Here is a 23,298-nt window from a genome sequence, read left to right as displayed (position 1 = left end):
TATACAGATGAACATGGTACCTTCAGGTGCTTGGAAATTGCTCCCAAGGATGAACCAGACTTGTGGAGGTCTACAAAACAATTCTGAGGTCTTGGCTGATTTCTTTTGATTTTCCCATGATGTCAAGCAAAGAGGCACTGAGTTTGAAGGTAGGCCTTGAAATACATCCACAGGTACACCTCCAAATGACTCAAATGATGTCAATTAGCCTATCATAATCTTCTAAAGCCATGACATAATTTTCTGGAATTTTCCAAGCTGTTTAAAGTCACAGTCAACTTAGTGTATGTATACTTCTGACCCACTGGAATTGTGATACAGTGAATTATAAGTGAAATAATCTGTCAATAAACAATTGTTGGAAAAATTACTTGTGTCATGCACAAAGTAGATGTCCTTACCGACTTGCCAAAACTATAGTTTGTTAACAAGAAATGTGTGGAGTGGTTGAAAACCGAGTTTTAATGACTCCAACCTAAGTGTGTATCATCTTCCGACTTCAACTGTAGTTCCAACTCCATCATCAAGTCCGCTGACGGAGCTTGTGTAATGGACATGTGACTCTGGCCAGAGAGAACTGTTATTTCACCTCACCCCTGTGGTTTCCCTTCACCAGTCATCTACAGTCAGCCATAGAAACACTACGTCGTCTACAGTCAGCCGTAGAAACACTACGTTGTCTACAGTCAGCCATAGAAACACCACGTCTTCTACAGTCAGCCATAGAAACACTACGTTGTCTACAGTCAGCCATAGAAACACTACGTTGCCTACAGTCAGCCATAGAAACATCACGTCATCTACAGTAAGCCATAGAAACACTACGTTGTCTACAGTCAGCCATAGAAACACCACATCGTCTACAGTCAGCCATAGAAACACTACGTCATATACTTTCAGCCATAGAAACATCACGTCGTCTACAGTCAGCCATAGAAACACCACGTCTTCTACAGTCAGCCATAGAAACACTACGTTGTCTACAGTCAGCCATAGAAACATCACGTCGTCTACAGTCAGCCATAGAAACACTACGTTGTCTACAGTCAGCCATAGAAACACCACATCGTCTACAGTCAGCCATAGAAACACTACGTTGTCTACAGTCAGCCATAGAAACACTACGTTGTCTACAGTCAGCCATAGAAACACCACGTTGTCTACAGTCAGCCATAGAAACACTACGTCGTCTACAGTCAGCCATAGAAACACTATGTTGTCTACAGTCAGCCATAGAAACATTACGTTGTCTACAGTCAGCCATAGAAACACTACGTTGTCTACAGTCAGCCATAGAAACACCACATCGTCTACAGTCAGCCATAGAAACACTACGTTGTCTACAGTCAGCCATAGAAACACCACATCGTCTACAGTCAGCCATAGAAACACTACGTTGTCTACAGTCAGCCATAGAAACACTACGTTGTCTACAGTCAGCTATAGAAACTCCACGTCGTCTACAGTCAGCCATAGAAACACTACTTTGTCTACAGTCAGTCATAGAAACATTACGTTGTCTACAGTCAGCCATAGAAACACCACGTTGTCTACAGTCAGCCATAGAAACACCACATCGTCTACAGTCAGCCATAGAAACACTACGTTGTCTACAGTCAGCTATAGAAACTCCACGTTGTCTACAGTCAGCCATAGAAACTCCACGTTGTCTACAGTCAGCCATAGAAACACTACGTTGTCTACAGTCAGCCATAGAAACACTACGTTGTCTACAGTCAGCCATAGAAACACCACATCGTCTACAGTCAGCCATAGAAACACTACGTTGTCTACAGTCAGCCATAGAAACACCACATCGTCTACAGTCAGCCATAGAAACACTACGTTGTCTACAGTCAGCCATAGAAACACTACGTTGTCTACAGTCAGCTATAGAAACTCCACGTTGTCTACAGTCAGCCATAGAAACTCCACGTCGTCTACAGTCAGCCATAGAAACACTACTTTGTCTACAGTCAGCCATAGAAACATTACGTTGTCTACAGTCAGCCATAGAAACACCACGTTGTCTACAGTCAGCCATAGAAACACCACATCGTCTGCAGTCAGCCATAGAAACACTACGTTGTCTACAGTCAGCTATAGAAACTCCACGTTGTCTACAGTCAGCCATAGAAACTCCACGTTGTCTACAGTCAGCCATAGAAACACTACGTTGTCTACAGTCAGCCATAGAAACACTACGTTGTCTACAGTCAGCCATAGAAACACCACATCGTCTACAGTCAGCCATAGAAACACTACGTTGTCTACAGTCAGCCATAGAAACACCACATCGTCTACAGTCAGCCATAGAAACACTACGTTGTCTACAGTCAGCCATAGAAACACTACGTTGTCTACAGTCAGCTATAGAAACTCCACGTTGTCTACAGTCAGCCATAGAAACTCCACGTCGTCTACAGTCAGCCATAGAAACACTACGTCGTCTACAGTCAGCCATAGAAACACAACGTCGTCTACAGTCAGCCATAGAAACACTACGTTGCCTACAGTCAGCCATAGAAACACTACGTTGTCTACAGTCAGCCATAGAAACACTACGTCATCTAGTCAGTCATAGAAACACTACGTTGCCTACAGTCAGCCATAGAAACACTACGTTGTCTACAGTAAGCCACAGAAACACTACGTCATCTAGTCAGTCATAGAAACACTACGTTGCCTACAGTCAGCCATAGAAACACTACGTTGTCTACAGTAAGCCATAGAAACACTACGTCGTCTACAGTCAGCCATAGAAACACTATGTTGTCTACAGTCAGCCATAGAAACATTACGTTGTCTACAGTCAGCCATAGAAACACTACGTCATCTACAGTCAGCCATATAAACACTACGTCGTCTACAGTCAGCCATAGAAACACTACGTCGTCTACAGTCAGCCGTAGAAACATCACGTCGTCTACAGTCAGCCGTAGAAACACTACGTTGTCTACAGTCAGACATAGAAACACTACGTTGTCTACAGTCAGCCATAGAAACATCACGTCGTCTACAGTAAGCCATAGAAACACTACGTCGTCTACAGTCAGCCATAGAAACACTACGTTGTCTACAGTCAGCCATAGAAACACTACGTCGTCTACAGTCGGCCATAGAAACACTATGTCGTCTACAGTCAGCCATAGAAACACTACGTCGTCTACAGTCAGCCATAGAAGCACTACATCGTCTACAGTCAGCCATAGAAACACTACGTTGTCTACAGTCAGCCATAGAAACACTACGTCGTCTACAGTCAGCCATAGAAACACTACTTCGTCTACAGTCAGCCATAGAAACACTACGTCATCTAGTCAGCCGTAGAAACACCACGTCATCTAGTCAGCCATAGAAACACTACGTTGTCTACAGTCAGTCATAGAAACACTACGTTGTCTACAGTCAGCCATAGAAACACTATGTCGTCTACAGTCAGCTATAGAAACTCCACGTTGTCTACAGTCAGCCATAGAAACTCCACGTTGTCTACAGTCAGCCATAGAAACACTACGTCGTCTACAGTCAGCCATAGAAACACTACGTTGTCTACAGTCAGCCATAGAAACACCACATCGTCTACAGTCAGCCATAGAAACACTACGTCATCTACAGTCAGCCATAGAAACACCACATCGTCTACAGTCAGCCATAGAAACACTACGTTGTCTACAGTCAGCCATAGAAACACTACGTTGTCTACAGTCAGCTATTGAAACTCCACGTTGTCTACAGTCAGCCATAGAAACTCCACGTCGTCTACAGTCAGCCATAGAAACACCACGTCATCTAGTCAGTCATAGAAACACTACGTTGCCTACAGTCAGCCATAGAAACACTACGTCGTCTACAGTCAGCCATAGAAACACTACGTTGTCTACAGTCAGCCATAGAAACACTACGTCGTCTACAGTCGGCCATAGAAACACTATGTCGTCTACAGTCAGCCATAGAAACACTACGTCGTCTACAGTCAGCCATAGAAGCACTACATCGTCTACAGTCAGCCATAGAAACACTACGTTGTCTACAGTCAGCCATAGAAACACTACGTTGTCTACAGTCAGCCATAGAAACACTACTTCGTCTACAGTCAGCCATAGAAACACTACGTCATCTAGTCAGCCGTAGAAACACCACGTCATCTAGTCAGCCATAGAAACACTACTTTGTCTACAGTCAGTCATAGAAACACTACGTTGTCTACAGTCAGCCATAGAAACACTATGTCGTCTACAGTCAGTCATAGAAACACTACGTTGTCTACAGTAAGCCATAGAAACATCACGTCATCTAGTCAGCCGTAGAAACACTACGTTGTCTACAGTCAGCTATAGAAACTCCACGTTGTCTACAGTCAGCCATAGAAACTCCACGTTGTCTACAGTCAGCCATAGAAACACTACGTTGTCTACAGTCAGCCATAGAAACACCACATCGTCTACAGTCAGCCATAGAAACACCACATCGTCTACAGTCAGCCATAGAAACACTACGTCATCTACAGTCAGCCATAGAAACACCACATCGTCTACAGTCAGCCATAGAAACACTACGTTGTCTACAGTCAGCCATAGAAACACTACGTTGTCTACAGTCAGCTATTGAAACTCCACGTTGTCTACAGTCAGCCATAGAAACTCCACGTCGTCTACAGTCAGCCATAGAAACACCACGTCATCTAGTCAGTCATAGAAACACTACGTTGCCTACAGTCAGCCATAGAAACACTACGTTGTCTACAGTAAGCCATAGAAACACTACGTCATCTAGTCAGTCATAGAAACACTACGTTGCCTACAGTCAGCCATAGAAACACTACGTTGTCTACAGTAAGCCATAGAAACACTACGTCATCTAGTCAGTCATAGAAACACTACGTTGCCTACAGTCAGCCATAGAAACACTACGTTGTCTACAGTCAGCCATAGAAACACTACGTCATCTACAGTCAGCCATAGAAACACTCCGTTGTCTACAGTCAGCCATAGAAACACTACGTTGTCTACAGTAAGCCATAGAAACACTACGTCGTCTACAGTCAGCCATAGAAACACTACGTCGTCTACAGTCAGCCATAGAAACACTACTTTGTCTACAGTAAGCCATAGAAACACTACGTCGTCTACAGTCAGCCATAGAAACACTATGTTTTCTACAGTCAGCCATAGAAACATTACGTCGTCTACAGTCAGCCATAGAAACACTACTTTGTCTACAGTAAGCCATAGAAACACTACGTCATCTACAGTCAGCCGTAGAAACACTACGTTGTCTACAGTCAGCCATAGAAACACTACGTCGTCTACAGTCAGCCATAGAAACACTACGTTGTCTACAGTCAGCCATAGAAACACTACGTCATCTACAGTCAGCCATAGAAACACTACGTCATCTACAGTCAGCCATAGAAACACTACGTCGTCTACAGTCAGCCATAGAAACAATACGTCGTCTACAGTCAGCCATAGAAACACTATGTCGTCTACAGTCAGCCATAGAAACACTACATTGTCTACAGTCAGCCGTAGAAACACTACGTCATCTAGTCAGCCGTAGAAACACTACGTTGTCTACAGTCAGCCATAGAAACACTACGTTGTCTACAGTCAGCCATAGAAACAATACGTTGTCTACAGTCAGCCATAGAAACACTACGTTGTCTACAGTCAGCCATAGAAACACTACGTCGTCTACAGTCAGCCATAGAAACACTACGTTGTCTACAGTCAGCCATAGAAACACTACGTTGTCTACAGTCAGCCATAGAAACACTACGTTGTCTACAGTCAGCCATAGAAACACTACGTTGTCTACAGTCAGCCATAGAAACACTACGTTGTCTACAGTCAGCCATAGAAACACTACGTCGTCTACAGTCAGACATAGAAACACTACGTTGCCTACAGTCAGCCATAGAAACACTACGTCATATAGTCAGCCGTAGAAACACTACGTTGTCTACAGTCAGCTATAGAAACACTATGTCATCTAGTCAGCCGTAGAAACACTACGTTGTCTACAGTCAGCCATAGAAACACTACGTCGTCTACAGTCAGCCATAGAAACACTACGTCGTCTACAGTCAGCCATAGAAACACTATGTCGTCTACAGTCAGCCATAGAAACACTACGTCGTATACAGTCAGCCGTAGAAACACTACGTCGTCTACAGTCAGCCGTAGAAACACTACGTCGTATACAGTCAGCCGTAGAAACACCACGTCATCTAGTCAGCCATAGAAACACTACGTCGTCTACAGTCAGTCATAGAAACACTACGTCGTCTACAGTCAGCCATAGAAACACTACGTCATCTAGTCAGCCATAGAAACACTACGTCGTCTACAGTCAGCCATAGAAACACTACGTCGTCTACAGTCAGCCATAGAAACACTACGTCGTCTACAGTCAGCTAGTGAGAGAGAGAAAGGAAGCAGCATCAGATTAGTCACCTTCTGCCTGCATCTCTGCAAGATCCACTAACGAGTCTGTTTCCAGTCACCACTTTAGACAATCCTTCCAGCTTTGAACACCTTTAGGCTGGCCGGCACCTTTAGCAACAGACAGTAGAAGGGGCTTATCTAATGAAAAGATAACAAGCGTAATCGGGCACAGCAACTCTGTGTAAAAATGTATGAAATGTGTGCCCTCGCGAATGTAAACTACCCACATTTGATCGTTGCCAGTTCTTAGAAAAAACAGCGATGAAGATCAGAGTGTGCGGTAGTGGAGGGAGGCAGCAGGCTGCTAGCAGGCAGCAGTAAGGCATCTGTCTGGGAGGCAGCAGTAAGGCATCTGTCTGGGAGGCAGCATTAAGGCATCTGTCTGGGAGGCAGCAGTAAGGCATCTGTCTGGGAGGCAGCAGTAAGGCATCTGTCTGGGGGGCAGCAGTAAGGCATCTGTCTGGGGGGGCAGCAGTAAAGCATCTGTCTGGGGGGCAGCAGTAAGGCATCTGTCTGGGGGGCAGCAGTAAGTCATCTGTCTGGGGGGCAGCAGTAAGGCATCTGTCTGGGGGGCAGCAGTAAGGCATCTGTCTGGGGGGCAGCAGTAAGGCATCTGTCTGGGGGGCAGCAGTAAGGCATCTGTCTGGGGGGGCAGCAGTAAGGCATCTGTCTGGGGGGCAGCAGTAAGGCATCTGTCTGGGAGGCAGCAGTAAGGCATCTGTCTGGGAGGCAGCAGTAAGGCACCTGTCTGGGGGGCAGCAGTAAGGCATCTGTCTGGGGGGGCAGCAGTAAGGCATCTGTCTGGGAGGCAGCAGTAAGGCATCTGTCTGGGAGGCAGCAGTAAGGCATCTGTCTGGGAGGCAGCAGTAAGGCATCTGTCTGGGGGGCAGCAGTAAGGCATCTGTCTGGGAGGCAGCAGTAAGGCATCTGTCTGGGGGGCAGCAGTAAGGCATCTGTCTGGGGGGGCAGCAGTAAGGCATCTGTCTGGGAGGCAGCAGTAAGGCATCTGCCTGGGAGGCAGCAGTAAGGCATCTGTCTGGGGGGCAGCAGTAAGGCATCTGTCTGGGAGGCAGCAGTAAGGCATCTGTCTGGGAGGCAGCAGTAAGGCATCTGTCTGGGAGGCAGCAGTAAGGCATCTGTCTGGGAGGCAGCAGTAAGGCATCTGTCTGGGGGGCAGCAGTAAGGCATCTGTCTGGGAGGCAGCAGTATGGCATCTGTCTGGGAGGCAGCAGTAAGGCATCTGTCTGGGGGGGGCAGCAGTAAGGCATCTGTTTGGGAGGCAGCAGTAAGGCATCTGTCTGGGAGGCAGCAGTAAGGCATCTGTCTGGGGGGGCAGCAGTAAGGCATCTGTCTGGGGGGCAGCAGTAAGGCATCTGTCTGGGAGGCAGCAGTAAGGCATCTGTCTGGGAGGCAGCAGTAAGGCATCTGTCTGGGAGGCAGCAGTAAAGCATCTGTCTGGGGGGGCAGCAGTAAGGCATCTGTCTGGGAGGCAGCAGTAAGGCATCTGTCTGGGGGGCAGCAGTAAGGCATCTGTCTGGGAGGCAGCAGTAAGGCATCTGTCTGGGAGGCAGCAGTAAGGCATCTGTCTGGGGGGCAGCAGTAAGGCATCTGTCTGGGAGGCAGCAGTAAGGCATCTGTCTGGGAGGCAGCAGTAAGGCATCTGTCTGGGAGGCAGCAGTAAGGCATCTGTCTGGGGGGGCAGCAGTAAGGCATCTGTCTGGGAGGCAGCAGTAAGGCATCTGTCTGGGAGGCAGCAGTAAGGCATCTGTCTGGGGGGCAGCAGTAAGGCATCTGTCTGGGGGGCAGCAGTAAGGCATCTGTCTGGGGGTGCAGCAGTAAGGCATCTGTCTGGGAGGCAGCAGTAAGGCATCTGTCTGGGAGGCAGCAGTAAGGCATCTGTCTGGGGGGCAGCAGTAAGGCATCTGTCTGGGGGGCAGCAGTAAGGCATCTGTCTGGGAGGCAGCAGTAAGGCATCTGTCTGGGAGGCAGCAGTAAGGCATCTGTCTGGGAGGCAGCAGTAAGGCATCTGTCTGGGGGGCAGCAGTAAGGCATCTGTCTGGGGATTTTTCAGGCCTCACATTATGTGCATGGTTTTACATCAGACGTGTCGGCCAGGGAAGGGGAGGCAGTGTGAAGAGCACAGTGTGTGTGCGTCCCAGATGGCACCTTATTCCCGATAGTGCACACTGCAGTAAGATTGTGTAAACACCCAGTACACTACCCAGCCTCTGACGCAGTGAGGCAGGAGCTGTGGTGATGAGGTTGATGACCTATTTAAGATAAGAGACAGAGAGAGGCAGAGTCCGGCAGGAAGCATAGCAGTTAAGAGCATTGGGCCAGTATCTGAAAGGTCGCTGGTTTGAATCCCCGGGCCGACTTGGTGAAAAATCGCTGTGCCCTTGAGCAAAGCACTTAACCCTAATTGCTCCTTTTAGTCACTCTGTGTCACGGCCGTCGTAGGGAGGAGACCAAGGCGCAGCGTGATAAGCGTACATTCTTCTTTATTTAAAGAATGAACACTGAACAAAACGAACAAAATAACAAAACGAACCGTGAAGCTAATATGGCTACTGCAGACAGGCAACTAAACATAGAATACGAACCCACAAACCAAAAGGGAAAATGGCAACCTAAATATGATCCCCAATCAGAGTCAACGATAAACAGCTGCCTCTGATTGGGAACCAATTCAGGCCACCATAGACATACAAAACCCTAGATGATACAAAACAAGCATACCCACCCTCGTCACACCCTGACCTAACCAAAATAATAAAGAAAACATAGATAACTAAGGTCAGGGCATGACACTCTGGATAAGAGCATCTGCTAAATGACTAAAATGTTAAATGTACAATTATCACACCACTTCCTTTCACTCAAAGGTCATGATTTAATTACCAGGTGGAGGAGGTGACGAGGTGTTTGGCGTGTGTGTTTGTGTGCGCACTGATAGAACTGGAAAACCCCCGTGGGCTGGTTTGGGAACGTGTGTGTGTGTGTGCGTGTGTGCGTGTGTGCGCGTGTGTGTGTGTGTGTGTGTGTGTGTGTGTGTGTGTGTGTGTGTGTGTGTGTGTGTGTGTGTGTGTGTGATGTAGGGAGGGAGATCCGTACAGAAATCTTTACGGGCTCCCCTTCCAGTGGGTCTTCCTGAATCCACAGTGAGAAGGACCTGAGGCGCCGGGAGGGAGGTGATGATGACTGCAGTTCTACTCTCTCTCTCTCCCCATGGTTCCCTGTGCACTACAAATACATCCCCATGTCTGGACAGACACAACACAGGGCCTGTGCATTGGACAGAGGACAGGGCGGGTTGTTAGGGCTGGTCCGTCAGGGTTGTTTACTGTAGGCAGGTCATCAGGATGTCACTGCATGCATCCCATTTGGCACCCTATTCTCTATATAGTGCACTACTTTGACTAGAGGGACCTGGTCAAAAGTATTGCACTACAAGAAAATAGGGTGCCATTTGGGACGCATCCGGTGCCTGTGACTAGGGAGAGTTGTTAGTGCTGGTCAATCAGGGTTGTCTGTCTAGGTCTGTCAGGAAGGTTGCCACTGTCTCAATGACACCCAAGTGATTATTTCAATGATGGCTCCTCAGAATGACACACTTACTGTGATGATGCTGCTGTGATGACCATCTGATGACTGTCGTAACCGGGGGTCTGTTTCTCGCTGTCTGATGCTTATCATGTCTGTGTGTGACATTTGTGTCTGCGCATATGTGCGTGCGTGCGTATGTGCATGTGTGCGTGCGTGCGTATGTGCATGTGTGCGTGCACCTGTACCTGAATAAAGGAAGGATGATTAATGATGTATCCATGACTCTGACTGACTCACAAGTCCAAGCATCTGTTTGACCATGTGTTTCTATCCTTAATGTACACGTTTCACTGCTTACTGTACACCTTTCACTGTTCACTGTACACGTTTCACTGAACTTAAAATATTTCAGTTCATGAAAGTGAAAAAAATACTTTGTTTTTCTGTGTTGACAGGATGCTACCAGAGGTGGGGCGTATCCCATTCTACTGGCCAGGGCAGGGCCGGGGGGGCATGAAGACCACCAATGAGCCCCACAGCCGCTATGACCTGGATGACATAGACGTGTCCTGGCTGGAGCTGGTTAACCTGGAGTTCAGAGAACTGGGTAAGAGACTTCTTTTGAGTCCCAAATGGCACCCTATTCCCTATGTAGTGCACTATTTTTGACCAGGGCTCATAGGGCTCTAGTAAAAAGTTGTGCACTATATAGGGGAATAGGGTTGTATTTGAGATGCTACCCTCAAATCAACAACAGGACTTGATTAGCCTTTTGTTTTGTTACATCTGTTCATTTGAGCATTTAGGCTAGAATAAGACTCACTCACTCACTCACTCATCCCTATGCCACCTGCTTGAGGTAACAAATGCTTTCCCCTAGGTTTGTTTACTCTACTACTATCAGCGTTCTACATGCTCTTCTATGTCAATGTTCTTACAGTTTGACCATGTTACCACAGTATGACTGTACCACCTTGACTCCTATGTGTCACTCTGCCTCATCAATACTTTAAACTGCAGGCTCACACACACACAGTATTCCTCAATCCAACTTCACTACTCCACAGCTCTGTTTAATTGCCCCCACACGTCTGACCTATGATCCAGACGTCCGTTTTGGGGGTCAGAAGGGTGCACCTCTCTATTCTCTATGTCCACACAGAGGGATCTTCCCACTGTTGCGTCCTGGGTCTCTGCCAGTCACCCAACCACTCTCTGTCTATCTGGCCTAGACTACTGACAAGTGCTGACCCTGAAGATCTGTCTCTCCACATCGCAGATCCAGTTTATTTGCAATCTGATTTTGCGTTTATAGATTAGAAAAATAATTGCATTTTAAAATCCCTCAGGCCCGGGTTTATTTACTCTGCTTTTTAAAATATTATGAAATCGCCCCCCCCCTCCCCCCCCCAATGTACGTTCAGTGTGTTCCAGCTGAAATGAGTTGCTTCTCATAACCCCAATGGCTAGACTAAACAAACACTTGCAGTATTGTTGCTGGGTTATGAGGTCACATTGCAACACTGATAGGCTGAGATAGAAAAGATGAAGAGAATGCTTTCTTTCAATCTCTCTCTCATGTTCTCTCCCTCTACCAACATCCCTCTCCATTTATCTCTAGCTCTCATTCTCTCAGACACAGTTATGCATGTACATGCAAATGTTACGACTGAAATGTTTGTTCCTCGAGCCTCTCCCTATTTACAAGATGTAAATGTCAGAGGATCAGAAGTTAACAGACAAGATGTAAATGTCATAGGATCAGAAGTTAACAGACAAGATGTAAATGTCATAGGCTCAGAAGTTAACGGATAACTAAACTCAGCTTCCTACTGGTTTGCTTTTAAAAAACAATCCGTCTCTAATCCCTGAAGACCGTATGTACAGTGCTGTGAAATAGTATTTGTCTTTTGCATATTTTTGATACTGAATGTTATCAGTTCTTCAACCAAAATCTAATATTAGATAAAGGAAACCTGAGTTGTCTAAAAAGATAAACTTATACTACTAATGAAAGTAACAAGTAATTAAAGAACAGCAGTAAAATAACAATAGCGAGACTATACACAGGGGGGTACCAGTACAGAGTGAATGGGCGGGGGCACCGGTTAGTTGAGGTAATATGTACATGTAGGTAAAGTTATTAAAGTGACTATGCATAGATGATAACAACAGAGAGTAGCAGCTGTGTAAAAGGGGGGGGGGGGGGGGTGCAAATAGTCTGGGTAGCCATTTGATTAGATGTTCAGGAGTCTTATGGCTTGGGGGTAGAAGCTGTTTAGAAGCCTCTTGGACCTATACATGGCGCTCTGGTACTGCTTGCCATGCGGTAACAGAGAGAACAGTCTATGACCAAGGTGGCTGAAGTCTTTGACAATTTTTAGGGCCTTCCTCTGACACCGCCTGGTGTAGAGGTCCTGGATGGCAGGAAGTTTGGCCCCAGTGATGTACTGGGCCGTACGCAGTACCCTCTGTAGTGCCTTGCGGTCGGAGGCCGAGCAGTTGCCATACCAGGCAGTGATGCAACCAGTCAGGATGCTCTCAATGGTGCAGCTGTAGAACCTTTTGAGGATCTGAGGACTCATGCCAAATCTTTTCAGTCTCCTGAGGAGAAATAGGTTTTGTTGTGCCCTCTTCACGACTGTCTTGGTGTGCTTGGACCATGTTAGTTTTTTGGTGATGTGGACACCAAGGAACTTGAAGCTCTCAACCTGCTCCACTACAGCCCTGTCGATGAGAATGAGGGCGTGCTCGGTCCTCTTTTTCCTGTAGCCCACAATCATCTCCTTTGTCTTGATCACGTTGAGGGAGAGGTTGTTGTCCTGGCACCACACGGCCAGGTCTCTGACCTCCTCCCTATAGGCTGTCTCGTCGTTGTCGGTGATCACTGTTGTGTCATCGGCAAACTTAATGATGTTGTTGGAGTCATGCCTGGCCGTGCAGTCATGAGTGAACAGGGAGTACAGGTAGGGACTGAGCACGCACCCCTGAGGGACCCTGTGTTGAGGATCAGCGTGACGGATGTGTTGTTACCTACCCTTACCACCTGGGGGCAGCCTGTCAGGAAGTCCAGGATCCAGTTGCAGAGGGAGGTGTTTAGTCCCAGGGTCCTTAGCTTATTGATGAGCTTTGAGGGCACTATGGTGTCAATGAGTCAATGAATAAAATTCTCACATAGGTGCAATAGAGATTGCATCATCTGTGGATCTGTTAGGGCGGTATGCAAGTTGGAGTGGGTTTAGGGTTTCTGGGATAATGGTGTTGTGAGCCATAACCAGCCTTCCAAAGCACTTCATGGCTACAGATGTGAGTGCTACGGGTCGGTAGTCATTTAGGCAGGTTACCTTAGTGTTCTTGGGCACAGGGACTATGGTGGTGTGCTTGAAACATGTTGGTATTACAGACTCGGACAGGGAGAGGTTGAAAATGTCAGTGAAGACACTTGCCAATTGGTCAGCGCATGCTCGCAGTACACGTCCTGGTAATCCGTCTGGCCCTGCGGCCTTGTGAATGTTGACCTGTTTAAAGGTCTACTCACATCGGCTGTCTTCCGGAACAGCTGGTGCTCTCATGCATGTTTCAGTGTTATTTGCCTCGAAGCAAGAATATAAGTAGTTTACCTCGTCTGGTAGGCTTGTGTCACTGGGAAGCTCTCAGCTGTGCTTCCCTTTGTAGTCTGTAATGTTTGCAAGCCCTGCCACATCCGATGAGCGTCAGAGCCGGTGTCGTACGATTCGATTTGACGCTTATTGGCGCTTTGCCTGTTTGATGGTTCGTCGGCGGGCATAGCGGGATTTCTTTTAAGCTTCCCGGTTAGACTCCCACTCTTTGAAAGCGGCAGCTCTAGCCTTTAGCTCAGTGCGGATGTTGCCTGTAATCCATGGCTTCTGGTTGGGGTATGTACGTACGGTCACTGTGGGGACGACGTCATCGATGCACTTATTGATGAAGCCATTGACTGATGTGGTGTACTTCTATATGCCATTGGAGGAATCCCGGAACATGTTCCAGTCTATGCTAGCAAAACAGTCCTGTAGCTTAGCATCTGCTTCATCTGACCACATTTTTATTGATCAAGTCACTGGTGCTTCCTGCTTTAAGTTTTGCTTGTAAGCAGGATTTTTTTTAATAAAACCATGTAGGCCAGTTGAGAACAAGTTCTCATTTACAACTGCGACCTGGCCAAGATAAAGCAAAGCAGTGCGACAAAAACAACAACACAATAGAAAAATCTGTATACAGTGTGTGCAAATGAAGTAAGGAGGTAAGGCAATAAATAGGCCAATAGTGGCGAAGTAATCACAATTTAGCAATTGACACTGGAGTGATAAATGTGCAGATGAGGATGTGCAAGTTGAAATACTGGTGTACAAAAGAGCAGAAAAACAACAACAAATATGGTGATGAGGTAGGTAGTTGGTTGGATGGGCTATTTACAGATGGGCTGTGTACAGCTGCAGTGATCGGTAAACTGCTCTGACAGCTGACGCTTAAAATTAGTGAGGGAGCTATAAGTCTCCAAGTTACGTGATTTTTGCAATTCGTTCCAATCATTGGCAGCAGAGAACTGGAATGAAATGAGGCCAAAGTAAGTGTTGGCTTTGGGGATGACCAGTGAAATATATCTGCTGGAGCGTGTGCTACGGGTGGGTGTTGCTATGGTGACCAGTGAGCTGAGATAAGGCAAAGCTATACCTAGCAAAACTTATAGATGACCTAGAACCAGTGGGTTTGGCGATGAATATGTAGCGAGGACCAGCCAACGAGAGCATACAGGTCGCAGTGGTGGGTAGTATATGGGGCTTTGGTGACAAAACGGATGGCACTGTGATAGACTGCATCCAATTTGCTGAGTAGAGTGTTGGAGGCTAATATGTAAATGACATCGCCGAAGTCAAGGATCAGTAGGATAGTCAGTTTTACGAGGGGAAGTTTGGCAGCATGGTGAAGGAGGCTTTGTTGCGAAATAGGAAGCCAATTCTAGATTTAACTTTGGATTGAGATGCTTAACGTGAGTCTGGAAGGAGAGTTTACAGTCTAGCCAGACACCTAGGTATTTATAGTTGTCCACATATTCTAGGTCAGAACTGTCCAGAGTAGTGATGCTGGTCGGACGGGTGGGTGCGTTCAGCGATTTACTAGCATTTAAGAGCAGTTGGAGGCCGCGTTGAAGCTCGTTTGGAGGTTTGTTAACACAGTGTCCAAAGAAGGGCCAGATGTATACAGAATGGCGTCGTCTGCGTAGAGGTGGATCAAAGAATCCCCCGCAACAAGAGCGACATCATTGATATATACAGAGAAAAAAGTTGACCCGAGAATTGAATTCTGTGGTACCCCCATAGAGCCTGCCAGAGGTCCGGACAACAGGCCCTCCGATTTGACACACTGAACTCTATCTGAGAAGTAGTTAGTGAACCAGGCGAGGCATTCATTAGAGAAACCAGGGCTGTTGAGTCTGCCGATAAGAATACGGTGATTGACAGAGTCAAACGCCTTGGCCAGTTTCATGAAGACGGCTGCACAGTACTGTCTTTTATCGATGGTGGTTATGATATCGTTTAGGACCTTGAGCGTGGCTGAGGTGCACCCGTGAGCAGCTCGGAAACCAGATTTCATAGTGGAGAAGCTACGGTGGGATTCGAAATGGTTGGTGATCTGTTTGTTCACTTGGATTTCGAAGACTCTAGAAAGGCAGGGCAGTGTCTCCCTCTTTGAAGAGGGGGATGACCGCGGCCGCTTTCCAATCTTTAGGAATCTCAGACGATACGAAAGAGACGTTGAACAGGCTAGTAATAGGGGTTGCAACAATAGTGGCGGATCATTTTAGGAAGAGAGGGTTCAGATTGTCTAGCCCAGTTGATGTTGGGGATCCAGATTTTGTAGCTCTTTCAGAACATCAGCTGTCTGGATTTGGGTGAAGGAGAAATGGTGGGGGCATGGGCGAGTTGCTGCGGGGGGTGCAGAGCTGTTGGCTGGGGGTAGCCAGGTGGAAAGCATGGGCAGACGTAGAGAAATGCTTATTGAAATTCTCGATTATCGTGTATTTATCAGTGGTAACAGTGTTTCCAAGTCTCAGTGCAGTGGGCAGCTGGGAGGAGGTACTCTTATTCTCATGGACTTTACAGTGTCCCAAAACTTTTTGGAATTAGTGCTGCAGGATGCAAATTTCTGTTTGAAAAAGCTAGCCTTTTCTTTCCTATCTAACTGTTTGTATTGGTTCCTGACTTCCCTGAATATTTGCATATCGCGGGGACTATTCGATGCCAGTGCAGTACGCCACAGGGTGTTTTTGTCCTGGTCGAGGGCAGTCAAGTCTGAAGTGAATCAAGGGTTATATCTGTTCTTAGTTCTACATTTTTTGAAAGCGGTATGCTTATTTAAGAGGGTTTGATGAGACGGATTTAAGTTTCCCGGCTACTAGGAGCGCTGCCTCTGGGTGAGTGTCTTCCTGTTTGCTTATGGCGGAATACAGCTCATTCAGTGCGGTCTTAGTGCCAGCATCAGTCTGTGGTGGTATGTAGACAGCTACGAAAAATACAGATGAATACTCTCTAGGTAGATAGTGTGGTCTACAGCTTATCATGAGATATTCTACCACAGGCAAGCAAAACCTCGAGACTTTCTTAGATATCGTGCACAACTACAGGAAGCATTTGGTTGTAGTCATTGCAGCTAAAGGTGGCACAACCAGTTATTGAGTGTAAGGGGGCAATTACTTTTTCACACAGGGGAATTGGGTATTTCATAACTTTGTTAAATAAATAAAATGAGTGTCTATTTTTTGGGTTATTTGTAAAACCTAGGTTCCTTTTATCTAATATTAGATTTTGGTTGAAGATCTGATATCATTCAGTACAAAAAATATGCTAAATGTAATCCATAACAGGCCTTTTACCAGTACTTATAAGATTTTGGCTGCATTTACACAGGCAGCCCAATTCTGATCTTTGGCCCAATTTATTGCCAAGTAATTTGATCTGATTGGTCAAAAGATAAGTTAAGTGGCAAAAGATCAGAATGCAGCCTTGGTCTGACACATTGACAGTTGCTTTTGTTTGTGGCAATTTGACGTACAAGATACATTTATAGCCAGGGTTTAATAGTACAAAATGTTCAGCAAACGTGACTAGCTGTGAGCCTTAACTAGACGCTCTGTCCTTCTCTCCCAAACGTATAATAGACCGACTCTGACCCATGTCCCAAACCAGTGTCTGACACTGACCCACCTCTCTCTCCTTCCCTCCCTCCCTCAGCGCTGCCGGAGCTGGACGAGCTGACCATGGAGCGTGTGCTGGTGGAGCTGGAGAGCCAGTGTGAGGAGAACATGCAGCAGGCCATCGAGACGGAGGAGGGCCTGGGCATTGAGTACGACGAGGATGTGGTGTGTGACGTGTGCCGGTCCCCAGAGGGAGAGGATGGCAACGAGATGGTCTTCTGTGACAAGTGCAACATCTGCGTACATCAGGTACAGGGAGGGGTGGCGGTGGAGGTGGGATGTTTTGCTGGGTGAAGAGGACGGGACAAGTAGATGTTCTAGGGGTGTTAACAGTGTCTTCTCGTTGGAAGAGGGTGTAAGGGAATAGAGGGGGAAATACTTTTGGTCGTATTGAGGGTGTTTTGTTTGGGATCAGGAGCGATTGGGGATGGGGGGATTTGTAGTTCTTTGGGGTCATGACAAGAAGGACAAAGGTGTTAATTGGGGATTATTTATAGTTACGTGGAGAAACTGGATACTATACTCTTCTTCCTTTGACTCCTTACCTCCTTACCTCCTTCAACTGTCAGATCTTACAGAAAATAGGCCATCATTGTTAATAAGAATTTGTTCTTAACTGACTTGCCTTGTTAAATAAAAAATTCCCTGTTATTGGAATTAAAATATTATTCTGAGTTTTTGAGTTTTTGACAGTAAGAAAAATACACCAAAGAAATAGACCCATCGACCTCGTTTTAGTTTTTCAGACTGCTGTTCTTTTATTGGGTCTAATGGCGTTAATTGGTTTCACAATTCTCTGGCAGTCATACAGCTCTGTCAACCTCCTCTGTTCAACGCTGTTTCGAAATGTTTGAAAATAGTTCCTCGTCCCTTTTTCCTTCCCCTGCCACCCTCTTCTCTGTCTCCCCCCCTCTCCCTCTCCTGCTCTGTCTCCTCCCCCTCTCCTGTCTCCTCCCACTCTCCTGTCTCCTGTCTCCTCCCCCTTTCTCCTATTTCCTCCCCCTTTCTCCTGTCTCCTCCCCCTCTCTCTCTCTCGTCTCCTCTCTCTCCTCCGTCTCCTCCCCCCTCTCCCTCTCCTCCTCTGTCTCCTCCCCCTCTCCTTCTCCTCCTCTCTCCTTTTCCTCCCTCACCCCTCTGTCTCTCCCCAGGCGTGTTATGGGATCCTGAAGGTCCCACAGGGGAGCTGGCTGTGCCGAACCTGTGCCCTAGGGGTGCAACCCAAATGCCTGCTGTGCCCCAAGAGAGGCGGAGCCCTGAAGCCCACCCGCAGTGGAACCAAGTGGGTCCATGTCAGCTGTGCCTTATGGATCCCCGAGGTGAGCCCACTGAACACACACACATATGTGCACCCACACACATGCACACACAAATATGTAAACACACACATCTCAGTTCACTGGTCACGATGGCAACACCCACCCGTAGCACGCGCTCCAGCAGGTGTATCTCACTGATCATCCCTAAAGCCAAAACCTCATTTGGCCGCCTTTCCTTCCAGTTCTCTGCTGCCTGCGACTGGAACGAATTGCAAAAATCTCTGAAGTTAGAGACTTTTATCTCCCTCAACAACTTTAAACATCTGCTATCTGAGCAGCTAACCGATCGCTGCAGCTGTACATAGTCCATCGGTATATAGCCCACCCAATTTACCTACCTCATCCCCATACTGTTTTTATTTATTTATTTTTCTGCTCTTTTGCACACCAGTATCTCTACTTGCACATGATCATCTGATGATTTATCACCCCAGTGCTAATCTGCTAAATAGTATTTATACAATTTATTGAATAAATTTATTGTACAATAAATTATTTATTTATTGCCTACCTCCTCATGCCTTTTGCACACATTGTATATAGATTCTTTTTTTCTTCTTTTTTCCCCCTACTATGTTATTGACTTGTTTATTGTTTACTCCATGTGTAACTCTGTGTTGTTGTCTGTTCACACTGCTATGCTTTATCTTGGCCAGGTTGCAGTTGCAAATGAGAACTTGTTCTCAACTAGCCTACCTGGTTAAATAAAGGTGAAATAAAAAATAAAATAAATTATACACATGCACTTACACTCAAGCACGCAGCATACATGCAGTGCCTTCAGAAAGTATTAATTCCCCTTGACTTCTTCCACATTTTGTTGTGTTACAGCCTGAATTCAACATAGATTCAATGTTCTTGTTTTTTCACCCATCTACACACAATAACCCATAATTACAAAGTACATTTTTCGCAAATGTAGTGAAAATTAAATACAGAAATATCTAATTCACATACAGTACCAGTCAAAAGTTTGGACACACCTCATAGGGTGTAGGGTGCCGTCTTTCGGATGGGACGTTAAACGGGTGTCCTGACTCTCTGAGGTCATTAAAGATCCCATGGCACTTATCGTAAGAGTAGGGGTGTTAACCCCGGTGTCCTGGCTAAATTCCCAATCTGGCCCTCAAACCATCATGGCCACCTAATCATCCCCAGCTTACAGTTGGCTCATTCATCCCCCTCCTCTCCCCTGTAACTATTCCCCAGGTCGTTGCTGCAAATGAGAACGTGTTCTCAGTCAACTTACCTGGTAAAATAACGGTAAAATAAAATAAAATAAATAAATAAAATTCAAGGGTTTTTCTTTATGTGCAAAGCTGTCGTCAAGGCAAAGGGTGGCTACTTTGAAGAATCTCAAATATAAAATATTTTGATTTGTTTAACACTTTTTGGGGGTTACTACATGATTCCATATGTGTTATTTCATAGTTTTGATGTCTTCACTATTATTCTACAATGTAGAAAATAGTAAAAATAAAGAAAAAGCCTTGAATGACTAGGTGTGTCTAAACTTCTGACACGCCTGAGTCAATATATCTTAGAATCACCTTTGGCAGCGATTACAGCTGTGAGTCTTTCTGTGTAAGTCTCTAAGAGCTTGCACAATATGTGCACATTGTCCTTGAAAAAAAATCCTCTAAGCAAGACTCGGAAGTGCAAAATAAAGTATTTACATTTTTTATTTAACGTTTATTTAACTAGGCAGTTCAGTTCATTCCTATTTACAATGACGGCCGACCCCGGCCAAACCCTACCCTAACCCGGACGACTCTGGGCCAATTGTGCGCCTCCCTATGGGACTCCCGATCACGGCCGGTTGTGATACAGCCCGGGATCGAACCCGGGTCTGTAGTGATGTCTCTAGCACTGCGATGCAGTGCCTTAGACCGCTGCGCCACTCAGGATCCCTTTTTTTGTAAGTCTGACACAAACACTTTCCATTGATTTGTTATTTCAACAAAGGAGATGATCATGGACTTCAGGAAACAGCAGAGGGAGCAGCCCCCTATCTACATTGACAGGACAGTAGTGGAGAGGGTGGAAAGTTTTAAGTTCCTCGGCATACACATCAAGGACAAACTGAAATGGTCCACCCACACAGACAGCGTGGTGAAGAAGGCGCAGCAGCGCCTCTTCAACCTCAGGAGGCTGAAGAAATTCGGCTTGTCACCAAAAGCACTCACAAACTTCTACAGATGCACAATCAAGAGCATCCTGTCGGGCTGTATCACCGCCTCGTACGGCAACTGCTCCGCCCACAACCGTAAGGCTCTCCAGAGGGTAGTGATGTCTGCACAAAACATCACTGGAGGCAAACTACCTGCCCTCCAGGACACCTACACCACCCGATGTCACAGGAAGGCCATAAAGATCATCAAGGACAACAACCACCCGAGCCACTGCCTGTTCACCCCGCTATCATCCAGAAGGCGAGGTCAGTACAGGTGCATCAAAGCAGGGACCGAGAGACTGAAAAACAGCTTCTATCTCAAGGCCATCAGACTGTTAAACAGCCACCACTAACATCGAGTGGCTGCTGCCAACATACTGACTCAACTCCAGCTCACTTTAATAATGGAAATTGATGGAAATTTATAAAAAATGTATCACTAGCACTTTAAACAATGCCACTTAATATAATGTATATGTATATACTGTACTCTATACCATCTACTGCATCTTGCCTATGCCGTTCTGTACCATCCCTCATTCATATATCTTTATGTACATATTCTTTATCCCTTTACACTTGTGTGTATAAAGTAGTAGTTGTGGAATTGTTAGGTTAGATTACTTGTTGGTTATTACTGCATTGTCGGAACTAGAAGCACAAGCATTTCGCTACACTCGCATTAACATCTGCTAACCATGTGTATGTAACAAATACATTTGATTGATTTGATTTTTGATTTTTCTAAATTCCAAACTGTAACTAGGCCACACAGGAACATTTAATGTCGTCTTGGTAAGCAATGCCAGTGTATGTTTGGCTTTATGTTTTAGGTTATTGTTCTGCGGAAGGTGAATTTGTCTCCGTGTCTGTTGGAAAGAAGACTGAACCAGGTTTTCCTCTAGGATTTTGCCTGTGCTTAGCTAAAATACTCCCCAGTCCTTGCCGATGACAAGCATACCCATAACATGATGCAGGCACTAGCATGCTTGAAAATATGAAGTGTGGTACTCAGTAATGTGTTGTTGGATTTGATCCAAACATAACGCTTTGTATTCAGGACAAAGTTAATTTCTTAGCAATTTTACTAGTGCCTTATTGCAAACAGGATGAATGTTTGGAATATTTTTTTTTTGTACAGGCTTCCTTCTTTTCACTTTGTCATTTAGGTTAGTATTGTGGAGTAATTACAATGTTGTTGATGCATCCTCAGTTTTCTCCTATCACAGCCAGTAAACGCTGAACATTTTAAGTCACCATTGGCTTCATGGTTTCCTTCCTCTCCAGCAACTGACTTAGGAAGGAAGCCTGTATCTGTTGTAGTGACTGGGTGTATTGATACACCATCCAAAGTGAAATTAATATGGGTTTATTCATTTAAAATATATGTATATGTATTTAACCTTTATTTAACTAGACAAGTCAGATATACTGAACAAAAATATAAACACAACATGCAACAATTTCAAAGATTTTAATGAGTTACAGTTCATATAAGGAAATTAGTAATTTGAAATAAATAAATTAGGCCATAATCAATGGATTTCACATGACTTGGCAGGGACACAGCCATGGATGGGCCTGGGAGGGCATAGACCCACCCACTTGTGAGCCAGGCCCAGTCAATCAGAATGAGTTTTTCCCTCAAAAGGGCTTTATTACAGACACTTGTGAGCTAAAGGTGAAAACCTTTCCTACGAGTCTAATTATGTTATTTATTGATTGGCTATGGCTTTGCAGAAGCCGCACTGCTTCTTGACACAATGCCCACTTACCCCGGAAGCCAGCCGCACCAATGTGTCAGAGGAAACACTGTGCCCGGCCTGCCACAGGAGTCGCTAGTGCACAATGTGACAAGGACATCCCTGCCGGCCAAACCCTTCCCTAACCCGGACGACGCTGGGCCAATTGTGCGCCGCCACATGGGTCTCCTGGTCGCGGCCGGCTGCGACAGAGCCTGGACTTGAACCCAGAAACTCTAGATCCAGGAATGATTCACATATATGCAGATACACACACTCCCACTTCCACACAGACAAGCGCACACACACGCTTTGAGCATCAACATTACGGGGACATTAAGACTAACGTGCTCTTAGACCTGCTTCTCAAACCGGCGTTAAGAGCTTAGAACCCAGGTAATGAAGTGCCATTCGGGGTCCTGAAACCTTTTAGTAATAATTGTATTTTGTCACCCTTGATAGGACTAGTTGTTATTGTTCTGTGTTTGTTTTATGGTTGTTACAATACCAGTATCGCGATACTCAAAGGTATCGTAGCAAGGAAAGAAAACATGAAGTGGACTGAATTTCCTCAAGGGAAACATTCCTAATGTTGGAAACAGGCAACCTTATGTTGTCACCCAGAATCACATGTTGCTTTAACAAGCTATAGCACACAAATGATGTTATATACAGCAGGTTTTTTAATCACCAAAGAGTTTAGTCTGCTTTGTGTTTTCATCTTTTGCTTGGGAAAATCGGGTCTCTTAGTATCGCAATACTGGTATCGTGACAACCCTAGTTTGTTTTACTTCCCCGCCAACTTCTTTAAATATAAATTAATTATTGCTGCTGCGGTCTCTCTCTCAGCACTAAA

General features: G+C 45.8%; 1 protein-coding gene across 3 annotated transcripts in view; it reads left to right on the top strand.

The window, feature by feature from the left end:
- The window catches only part of LOC129868183 (protein Jade-1-like), a 240,879-nt gene that overhangs the window by 111,342 nt on the left and 106,239 nt on the right, over nt 1-23,298 (top strand). For all 3 annotated transcript variants that reach the window (XM_055941925.1, XM_055941924.1, XM_055941926.1), the window contains 3 exons: nt 10,451-10,602; nt 17,249-17,460; nt 18,360-18,527. In XM_055941925.1, the coding sequence (XP_055797900.1) occupies nt 10,451-10,602; nt 17,249-17,460; nt 18,360-18,527 (532 nt within the window). The remainder of the gene's footprint in view (nt 1-10,450; nt 10,603-17,248; nt 17,461-18,359; nt 18,528-23,298) is intronic.

The sequence above is a fragment of the Salvelinus fontinalis genome, chromosome 13 (genome assembly GCF_029448725.1).
Source record: "Salvelinus fontinalis isolate EN_2023a chromosome 13, ASM2944872v1, whole genome shotgun sequence".
Lineage (NCBI taxonomy): Eukaryota > Metazoa > Chordata > Actinopteri > Salmoniformes > Salmonidae > Salvelinus > Salvelinus fontinalis.
The sequence above is the reverse complement of the archived record's forward strand: the minus strand, read 5'-3'. Positions and strand labels throughout refer to the sequence as shown.